At 35.3% G+C, this 11,500-nt stretch overlaps 1 protein-coding gene across 1 annotated transcript in view; it reads left to right on the forward strand.

Annotated features, from left to right (window-relative positions):
- TAPT1 (transmembrane anterior posterior transformation 1) overlaps window positions 1-10,158 on the forward strand; it is a gene marked incomplete at its 5' end in the record, with an annotated part of 22,636 nt that extends 12,478 nt beyond the window's left edge. Inside the window, 5 exons of the mRNA XM_010165356.1 lie at window positions 658-717; window positions 2,190-2,258; window positions 3,729-3,805; window positions 7,136-7,296; window positions 9,929-10,158. Of these exons, the coding sequence (XP_010163658.1) occupies window positions 658-717; window positions 2,190-2,258; window positions 3,729-3,805; window positions 7,136-7,296; window positions 9,929-10,158 (597 nt within the window). The remainder of the gene's footprint in view (window positions 1-657; window positions 718-2,189; window positions 2,259-3,728; window positions 3,806-7,135; window positions 7,297-9,928) is intronic.
- Window positions 10,159-11,500: the final 1,342 nt, after the last annotated feature.

An 11,500-nucleotide genomic window follows, 5' to 3' on the forward strand; every position in this document is an offset into this window, starting at 1 on the left:
ATGTAGCGTCCTTCAGTGTGCTGAAACAGCTAGAGGATGGGGTAGTGGTGACAGTTTTGCAAAGTTTATTTAACAAACTGAAGATTTCTGGTTGCCTAGTCAGACGTTTTCAGAAGTTTTGAGCACCTGCAGTGCAAGTCACCTATCCTTAAAGTAGATGCTTTTCTGTCTTAATATGCAGAACTGTTTTAAAGAGAAAGAAAAGCTTCATTCATCTTCTGATACAATTTACTTTTTTGATGGCATCACATGCTTAGTATATAAGTAAGCTCTCTCATTTGTTTAATTTGATCCCAGTGCTACCTTTCATGTTGTTTAAAACAAATTGTGAACTGTAGGAAAAAAGTAAACATTATTTCTCTTACTTTGTGTTTCTGATGATCCTCAGACTCAGTAAATGCTTTGTAAAGCATCATTCAATTCCTAGAGCGTAGCATAGTGTTGTTTCTGTTGTAACTATATGCAGGTTACTTCATCACAGAAATACAGGCTGATCTGTTGAATGGTGTAGTTCAGCCTCAGAAAAACAGACTCCTTCAGCCTGTGCATAAGTGTTTATAATATTTTTACAGAAATGTTTTCTTAATATCTCTGTTGCTTCTATAAAGTGTGATAAAACAGATTAATCACTCATGCAATGTTCTGGATTTCTTCCAGGTCTACAGTGAATACAGAGCCAGTCTTGCATTTGACCTTGTAAGCAGTCGACAGAAAAATGTAAGCCTGAAAACAAAGGCATTTTCTTGTATTAACTAACATAATTATTGTGGAGTGGATATTGGAATAAATATTTAAAGAAATACGTACAGAACTGTTACACTCCTGCAGCACTGAAATTCCACTCTGCTTTTTTTTTTTTTTTTTTTTTTTTAAGAGATAACAGGGATACTGGAATAAGCTGCCCAGAAAGGTTGTGGAGTCTCCACCTCTGGAGATGTTCAAAACCCACCTGTGTGTGTGTGTGTGATATTTTTCTTGTGATTTATATTCTTATTTATTTCTGCAGTTATGCAGGTCAGTTCAGGCTTTATTTAATATATTGTTGAGAATTCTCTTCCAAATACATCTGTAATCAGGGGATGGTTATTAACAACTTTGACATTTTTGAGATACATGGGAAGTAAGCAAGCTTTACAAGATCTTCTTGAGATAAATTTTAAATTACTGGGTTTTTTGCTTTATTTTAACTGTGTTGGATCAAAATAGAGTACTCATTAGGAATTTATATTAATTCTTCACAAACAGCATACACAGATGTATAGGGATGTTTGTACCATGCATGTTACTGTTGTGGCATGGGTGTTTACAGAATGCACAGACTGCGTGTGTTTTTCATTAGTACCGTACCTTTCCTGAATGAGTCTCTTAACTATTAGTGAGTACTCTGGATGAGTGCTCTTTGAAATTAACTTTATAATAACTTACCTAGTTTTCTTGGATATGTTTGATAACTATTGTTAGGAATGCAGTAGTTATACCTCATAAAGAAGTTGGACACCTTCAATTAAAAATCATTATTTATTAATAATTTTTTAATAAAAAACCTCAGTTTATTAGTTATGAAAATGCCATTACTTTTCCTAGGGATCTTTTGCAGAAAATGAGTGCCTATAGGATGCTACCTAACTTTGGCATGATGTTCAATACTGCATGAAAGCTGTCATTGCAAAGTAGTTATGTTTTGAGAGTGCAAGTGTAAACATATTTTCAAAATGATTTTAACACAATTTTCCTGAGGCTAATTGTAGATGTTTGTAGAATGATTTAAAATTGCTACTGTGAGGGATAATTTTAATTTTTTCCCTGTTCTGGGTTGTTCTTTACAGTATTTGAGGACCAAAGTCAAATTAATACAAAAAGGTCTCTTAAGCTAGTAAGAACGTACAGATGAAATATCACAGTGCATTTGGAATCAGTATCCTAATTGCTCTCGATTTAGAGATTTGTATTATACTCCAGTTGCTCTTGATTTAGAGCACTGAAGCTAATCTTACTGGTCATGGTAGCATTATATTTTTGTCTGAGAGTACAGCTATCTGCATTTGAATTTCAAAATGTGAATAGGTACAATTTATACCAGTATAGTGTTTGTTAGAAGAGATTGATTCTTATCTAGAAGGTGTGCCAAGTGAAAATAGGCTCATTCCTTTGCATAAACAGTTCATTATTCTTCCTTTTTTTTTTCCTAGGCATATACAGATTATAGCGATTCAGTTTCCAGAAGAATGGGTTTCATTCCTCTTCCACTGGCTGTTTTAGTAAGTTGTATCTTTTCTAACAGTTTTCTGTCAATCAGATCTCAACGTTGAGAATATATGCTTGTGAGGTAGCTAACTCATTTTGATGTTTTGAGGATGAAATGATCACCTTAAGTAACTGAAATGATGCTGCAAATTTGAGTTAGCATTCAGTATAACTCATATCGCATACTAATTATGACTTTATGAATGTGTTACTGTTTATCAGCCTTTCATAGACAATCAAATATATATTAATTTTATAGAATTTATAAGCACTTGAGTTGTAGCAGCGGAATTAAACTACATTTGTGCTTATTAAACTTTGATTCCTTTTGGCAATTATCCTGTTCTTTCATTCAGAATAGTCAAAGCAGCTGGTTGCCAGAAGGTTAGCGGTAGTGTACTTGTTAAGTTTTTCATAGGAGTCCTTGTGGTTGTCCCTGTAATGATATACTTAATGACTAAGTTTTCTTTTATATGGGGCACTGAGCTTCTGAGCTGTTGCAGAATACGTGATTCTGAAGTAGTTGACCCTGTTACCTGGACATGCTGCTATAAAATGAGTCACTTCATTATTGAAATTGTGTCCACATGCTGTCTGTTCTGAATTAAGTGTTGCAGAACGTTTTCGGTAAAAAGCTGCTCTGACTTTCCCTGTACACACATGTAGACAAGCAGAAGTTATTATAATACTGAGAATATGTCCTTGCTTTGCCAGCAGAGATGCTAATTCATAATTTTCCTGAAAGAATATCAATATGAATTAACTTTTAAATGTAATGTTCTCCCATAGAGATGGAGAAAAATATTATTGACAGGCTTTACCTACTTTTATGCAGGATTAAAAAAAAAAATTCCAAAACAACTATAATCATAGTCATTATTTCTTTTATAGCTAAGGAAAATACATCTAGTAAGAATTTGACTGAACTTTTTTCAAGTTAATCATGTTCTGATATCCTGGATAGTAGGATGTTTAAAACAAACTGAAGTGCTTTGCTAACTTTAACTGTGAGATACTGAGGTAAAATTGAGATTTCAAGATCACTTGTTACTTAAACTTGGTATTCATATGCCTCGTCCACAAAGGGATTTTGTATTCCAAATGAGCATAGTGCGAAACACTGATTCTGTTTTACTGCATCAGCATCTCTTGACATTTTCCTCAAAAATTGTTAACTCAGCTTCCAGCCCTTGACTTTTGGGGAGGTTTTTTTTGCTTTTTATTTTACTCAGAAGTCAGCAGTGAAGGAAACGTTATCAGACTGTAGTTTTGGCAAAGTTGCAACTAGATGCTAGTATAATACTTAATCAAACCAAAATCTTGAATAGTTAGCACTATGAAGGCGGACATTAGAATAAATTACTGTTAATGTAAATGTTTCTACTTTTGTCTTTTATTTACCAGATAAGAAATGTCTTTCAAAATATTCTATTAACAATTGTGTGCTATATGTTTCAACTGTTTAATTTTTATCTCTCAAACAGCTCATGAGGGTCGTAACAAGCTCAATCAAAGTACAAGGAGTCTTAGCTTATGTTTGTGTTGTGCTTTTCTACTGTGGGTAAGTAAATGCACACAACTGAAAAGTATTTCCTGTTATTTAATCAGATATGTGAAAAAAGCTTCTGTTTATACTGCTAGGTGTAAGTGTAAACACAATTTATGTTCAGTAGAACATAAATATAAAACACTTATGCCCATGAACTGAAATTCAGCTTGCGGATTGGTCCCTAAGTACTGTAACTGCATTGGGGGATTATAGCCCTCAATGAGTAACTTCAGTAATTAAAATAACTAATGGAAAAATGATTGAAAGAATTTATGACAGTCAAGCAAAGTAACTGCATAAAAGGGGAAATTGAATTCTCTAAGGCATGAAACTTTTTGTGGAAAGAACCAAAGATTCAATATGCCAACAAAAGTAAGCAATTTCAGTGCTCTGAGCAGAATTCCCCTCTCTGGTAGTTAAAGGCAAAGTTTCTTCGTGTCAGGAAACTGCTATATGGAGAAAAAAAAGTAAATACAAGGCTCAACTTTCTAAGAAGGGTGGGTTCAGTAAGTAATCTTAGTTAAGGAATCTTATGTCCTGTGGCAATTTGTTTTCCAAAAGCAATGATTTGCAAGTATCCCTTCACTGCCAAGTCAGTTCATACTGGTGTTACACTTCTCACCAATCGCTGAGATAGGTTTAGTTGTATTTTGAATCCAATCTAGTTTGCCTGTCTTGAGACACTTGCTGTAGACTAAATGGAGATTACCAGTTTCTAGGAAAGCTGGATACTGAACTGTGTCAGCGTTTGTTGTCCTTCAGTACTGATTGATTTTGGAATCCTCCTAAAATTGGTCGTAAAGAATTGATTCAAACTGCTGCAGAACAGAGAACCTGCCTACAGTGTTGTGGGAATCTCTCTTTCAATGCCCTACCAAGTTGTGCTTGTAACTGAAGGCAGCAAGACTTGGTCAGTAAAAGACTTCTAGGTCTGAGGCAGTGGTTCATCAGGTACACTGGAAAAGAGGAGATTGCTGGTTTACAATCCTTCATGAAAAGAATGGGATTACTATACATTTTTTATGAATAAGTAGACTCTTATCTCTATTCTGACCTTGATCTGCAAAGAAGGTAGAACTGGGTCAGGCATGCCTAGTTCACATCAATGTAGAGGCACGTCTCTTCAGTGTCAGATAACTAGGACTTTAAGATACTGCATATAGGCCAAGGATTAAATTCTTAGCCATATTCCTCTGCACTATACTTGGATTTCTTCCCCAGCGTACTACGTACTGTGCCCATGTTCTCCCTAAAGCCACCTCTAAGTAATTGAAAGCTTCAAGCTGTGGTATACCAAGCTCAGCACCTTCATTCTGCTCAGTGGTTTTTCTTTTTTCCCAATGTATGTAAGATGACTCTACATGTGCCATTCCACTGCTGCAGCCCAGTCCTGGATTTTTCCCTGTCTCTGTGGCTTGGAGGATGGAGGGCAGGAAGAAGTAATGTGATTAACATGAAAGCTTAAATGCTCCTCTTTGAAGGCATAAGTCACAAGAGTAAATACACTTTGGTTTTTGTCCTTATTGAAAAGTGAGAACAGATTTTTACTTCTGCCATAATCTCAGATTTGGAGCTAACGCACCTCTTGCATCTTTCAAGTAATTTGTCTTCTAAACATAAATTTCAGCTTTTCATCAGATTAGCGTAGCATAGATAAGTGAGAAACAATGTGATAAAATCAGAAACAGTTAACTGAGCAAAGGATTGAGACTATAATGTGGAGAACATTTTTTTAATATTTATATTTAACAACTGTAATACTGTAAGTTATACTACTAAAGAGTCTTGTCCAGCATGTGAAACATGAGTTTTCTTTTTCTAGGATCTTGAACAACTACAAATTTACATTGTTATTAGAAATTTGAGCCTGGGGTGGACTGGCAGAAAAGAACAAAGGAGAATCACTAGAAACTCTTGCGTAATTTTCCATGAGAAGCTGGAACTGATACAGTGAAGTGGTGATTTATAGACTTTTCAACTTCTGATGTCATTAAATCAGAATCAAATCATGCTGTAAACACCTGCTCTCTCAGAACAAAAGCATGTTATGTAAAAAATGTAGGAAAAAACCTCTAAAACTTTCTAAAAATGGAGGAGAGCTTCTCAACTCTCAGAAACAAAATGTGTCCTGATAACCTAATAGAATTGTAGAGAATCACAGCTTTCAACTTGTATAAAATGATATCTTCTTAGTGGTTGCTTGGATACTGAAATGTCAGTTTCTTCTACAAGGAAATATATTGCATAAAATTCCCTTAAAACTGCAGTGTACTTTGTTTTTCTGTTTGACAAGTTCTGATTACATTAATTCAGTGAGAGGTAGTGAAGCTGCTGCTAAAGTGTGCTTTGGTCACTTCATGATTAAGCAATTAGACCCACTCCATGGATTTGTGCTTGTTCACTTCAAGTCTTCCTTTTAGTCTGTTAGTGATGTATGTAATAAACAAATTTTCAGAGTGGAGAATTAATTTAGAGTTTGCATTTGGTTCAGTTCACTTTTGTTATATAGGTTGATTTGCATAGAGAATATTTATATTCATCCTACAGAGAACAGATCACTATTTCCTTGTTGTTCTGCAGTGAGTCTTCACCTGTGTTTTCTCCTCTGGAGTGGACATTGGTCTGTGTGTCATGTAATACTAGTAATGGAACTTGGATTTTACAAAGCTCATTTAAGCTGTAAATCTAAAAGCACTTGATGGTAGATGAGACCTTCCTGTTCTTCAAATGAGAAGACAGGTATAAAAGGGACTTCAATGATTTGCTGAAGTTTGTGCTGCAGATTAGTGATAATAAAAAAGGAATCTGCCATGAACAGGTCTGTGCTATGATGGCAATGCAGTGCTGCCTTTTTGGATTTGTTGAATTTTATGGACTGTCTTTTGTGATGTGAAAAAGGACTTTTTATGCTTAGCCTGTAATTTGTGAAAGCTAGATATTTGCTTTCTTGTGGTTCAAAGTCCACTAGTAATCCTTGGCTGGGCACACTTAAGGCTGCAGTTTTAACAGTAGTGCATTTAATTTGTACTTGCACTGTTGAGGGCCCTTTTTAGTTCTGTGTTTAAATATTTGATGTATTAAATGGCTGCTTAACTGTCCTTGTAGTCCTTTTGCTAAACTACAATAAAACTTAGTTTTTCTCTAGATGCCTCCTGAAAAAAAAAAATTTAAAAAAGTAAGCATTGAATCTGAAACAAATCGTTAGGAAAAGGAAATTAGCTTTTGATCTTGCTATTGAAGGGATTTACTTTGTTAGCTAATCCTTCCAAGACAGCAGTAACCCTATGCAATTATTTTAATATGCTAATGCAAATATGTAAACAAATCCTTTTCTTTTTTCAGGTTAATATCTTTAAAAGTCCTTAACAGTATTGTATTACTGGGAAAATCATGTCAATATGTAAAGGAGGCAAAAATGGAGGAGAAGTTATTCAATCCTGTCCTGACTGCCACCCCAGGGAAGCCGGCTGGCAGACAGCAAAGCACGTTTAAATCCACCCAAGGTAAGGCTACCTGCCTTGTTTTGTTTTCAACTGTAATGAAAATTACTTTCACACTAAATTTAATATTAAACCAGATGTACGACATCGCTGCACAATAACCCTGTTGCTGGACCTTAATGGTACCGTATCACAGCTGTGAACACAAGTCTGTAAATGTAACAGAATTTATTGCTTTTAGTTCATGCATCTTCTTCTGGTTATTAATAGTCATCTCTGATTATTCCACCCTGATATGTGAAGGTGATAGAAACATCAGAACAGTAGCAGTGATAGAGTGGTTTGGGTTGAAAGGGACCTTTAAAGATCATCTAGTCCAACTGCCTCTGCCATGTCACTACACAAAGAAGTAAATATTTACACATCATCTCTGCTAGTGCTGAAGTTTAATAAGGAAGCAATCTATGCATTTCTTATGGAAATTAATGTAAAACATGGCACACAGTAGATATAATTACTTGTAGTTGTCATTAACACATTAATGAAAAGCTACAAAATCCAAATAAGGATTTCAGCTGATCTCTACTCGCTTCATTTCAAGCCTCTGCAGCGTGGTTTTCTCATGCAGGTCCTCAGCATTAGTGATTGATATATAATTGGAATGGGGCATTATTATATTCCTGTGGCACGTTATAGAAGGAAACAGAAACCTTCATTGTTGCAGTCAACTGAATTCGATTGTGTATCTGCCTCTGTGAAGAGCCCACTGAGAGCTCTAGAGATCTTAGCAGTGAGGCTTTTATTGTGTTCACTCTCTTGCTTGCCAAAGAATTGAACAGCTTGAAATGTAAGGTGCTTATTAGTCATCATAGTGTCTCGCCAGCAGTAGTAGAGTTAAGAACACGTCGGTGTTTCAGTCATAAATCTCTGTATCTCACCTGTGTCCAATCTCACCAGGCAGAAACTTAGTGCAGCCGTTTATTTTTAAATAGCTTAAATTCAGAGTTGTTTTCATTTCATGATGAATGAATGTTAATATGAATTGATCTGAATGTCTCTTGCATGTCATTAGACAATTATCATAACGATAATGTTTTAATTTAAACATTCTACTACCACACTTGGATATGAGACTTCATAAGTCATACTTGCTTAGATTGACCCTTAAACACACAGTAAATAAATCCTGAAGACTATTTTTAGCTGAAGCAGCAGCAGTTTTACCAGGTCAGTCAGCAGAGATGCTTACTTCCTCAGATAGAAACATTTTGATTGAAAAGTACCTGCCAAAGAGCTTTTGCTGATTTTATTTAGGATATTCCATTGGTGATGAAAAAGCTCAATTTTTAACAGTTTTTCAGGGTTTTTTATACCTTTTAACAGCTCTTTATTTACTAGAAACCTCAATTATGTGAAAGAATGAGTTTACCTTCCCCAGCTTCAGTGTCTGCATTATTACTGCTGGGCTCTGCAATATTGGTTAATCCCTGTGCCCCACTTACCAGGGTTTTTTTTATACAGTCTCTCATCCCATCTCTTACTAGAATAAGGATGAGGGAATTAATCTGGTCTACTTTCTATCAGCTTATAATGTAAGTCAGTTTATTTTCCTAAGAATTTCCACCTTGTCCACAGAAACAATTTAAAATTTTTGAAGGTTAAAATTTTGTACTTGCTCTTGAAGAACAGAAGTTCTAATTACTGATAGTCATTTATAGGCTGACCAGCTTTCTCTGGAAGCAGCTGGGTTAGAAAATACTCACCTTTGTAACAAAGTTCTACAATTAGCATTACTCATCTCCTTTCTTGATGCAATTTTAGTACCTTTGACTTGCATAAGACTATAGAGAGTAATCCTTGTACCTTCAAGTAGTAGATGGTGTACTGTGAAGAGGTGCGATGCAGAAGGAAGTTCTAGTAGTAATGTGGATAGTGCTGCCATTCTGACAAATACTGTTCCCTTGGGCTGATCTGCACACTAGTCACATTTTTGTTTCAGGTCCCTGTAGAAACAATAACTCAGCCTTTATGAGGAGATAGTGAATAAGAAAAAATTATTTCCTTGTTATTTGCTTCTGCATTTTTTTTTTTTATAAAAATGTGGAAACAATACGTGGATATTACTTACAAATACCTTAGGTTAATGGAGCCACTATTCAATTCCACTGAAGAGACAGGAGTAAAAATAGACATCATTAATAGAACTGCTTTAGGACCTAGTGCTATTAAAGCGTGTAGCAGTGCATGAGTCATTTATTAGCAATTCCTAGAGAAGCCAGGTTTATTGTACATATGGAGAGAATTAGGCACATCTAATTCCTGCTACAGAGATTCCTTTTCTTTATTTCACTAGAAAATATTTGTGTGAGTCACACAATGACTGTCATAAATCTTTGCCTAAGCCAACAAAAATATGTATGTAAACCAGAAGAATGAAGTGTATGTCCTGACACTTGCTGCTTGTATTCTTGCTGCTTGTGCTCTGAACTTCTGTGGAATTAATTTTCTGTCCTTCTACCAAATAAGAAAAGGAAATCTCTTATGGTAAAACTAAGAGGAGGTAATGGCTTCCGCTGATTTGGTGCAGCAGCACACTTTTTCAGGGCAGCTTTAGCTGGATCTGGATGTTACGGATGTATCAGCATGTCTGTGTTAAATTTGTTATTGTCTTTGTAATTGTCTTGTGTTCCAACAGGAATTTCCACAGATGAAAATGGATCTACATCAGTTACCAATCAGCCTGTGCATCAGAAGGAGAATACGCCATCTTTACTTGTAACAAGCAGTTCTGATCAATTTCTGACAACCCCTGATGGAGAAGAAAAAGATATAAGCCAAGACAGTTCAGAATTAAAACACAGGTCTTCAAAGAAAGACTTGCTAGAGATAGACAGGTTTACTATTTGTGGAAACAGAATTGACTAAGTTGTTTGGGGGTTTTTTTGGTTTTGTTTTGTTTTGTTTTTTTTTAAAATCAATGTGCTAAGGATACTGGGCTGTTGGGACAGCAGATGCTACCGGAATGGACAGTTGCCAAAAATGGCACATAAATATTTATTTAAAAACTTAAATTATTAATGGCAAAAAATATTAATTTCTTTCTACAAGTAACTTGGCTTGGTATCTGGTCAGGTCAAGTAAGTGATCTTGCCTCCTGGAAAATGTGGTGGATCGTGAGTCTCTAGCCTGGTGGCAGAGCTGCAGTGTCACTTTGCTGGACAATAGACTGGGGAAAAAAGCATAATCCTGTTCTGCATTACGAAGCCATGCTTCCAGAACATACTACTTTTCATGAAGTTTCCTCCAGTGTAAGGATATTCCTGGAAATGTATGACAACTTGACCAGAAGCTGCCTTTTCCAGTTACCTTGTTTTATTAAACATCTGCAAGCAGAATTCAAAACTTGTGCTTATATCAACAAACGCATAAAGCATTGGTACATAAAACAGTAAGTCAAGGTAGTTATCAACAAAAATCTTTTCAAGATGTATCTTGAAAATCTTGTAATCAGAATAAAATTTTGCATTTAAATGAAAGACTTACTGCATACTATTTTATCTAAATACTAAACACCAGGGAAACATCACAGTAATGAAGGTTCTGCTTAACGGGCAAATAAGAAGCATATTTATTTCTTGTGTTAAGTTTCGTGTCCTGCAAGGCAGAGTATTTATAAAATTATTTTAAAAGCTGAGGATTTTTTGTTGCTGTAGGAAAAAATAATAAAGGGCCTCTTCTATTTCTTGAGGAAAGCCAGTGTTAATTGCAGCAAGCAGCTGTTGTGTTGGAACTGTATATATGGCTTTAACACAGCAGAAAAGAATATTACACTGCATTTTGGGTTTAACTCTGATAAGAATGACATCTGTGTATTAACTTGCTGGAGAACATGCCTATAAAAGCTCATACTGACAGTCAAATCAGAATTATCCATTTTAGTTAATTTGGTTTAGCCAAACTTAAGTAGATGAACTCTATCTATAAAGAGCATTTAAGCATTACAATGCATCTTTATTTCTAGTGTGAGACGCAGTTGTGGGAGAATTGGTGAAAGATGGTTTGGAATCCTCAGACCAAGAATGGAATAAATTTGAGCTCAAAAGTTATGCTGGAGACTTGTATCAGAAGAGACCCTTTAGTTAATGGTAAATTCTTCATATAATGTTAAAAGACAGCATTAACTTCAAATGCCTTTCAGATATTTAAGTAAGCACTAGTTTCATTTTCCAAGGGAAGGTGTCATAGAAGTACTTCAGTGCTGAACAAA

Source organism: Antrostomus carolinensis, unplaced genomic scaffold, assembly GCF_000700745.2.
Source record: "Antrostomus carolinensis isolate BGI_N321 unplaced genomic scaffold, ASM70074v2 scaffold8963, whole genome shotgun sequence".
NCBI classification, from domain to species: Eukaryota; Metazoa; Chordata; class Aves; order Caprimulgiformes; family Caprimulgidae; genus Antrostomus; species Antrostomus carolinensis.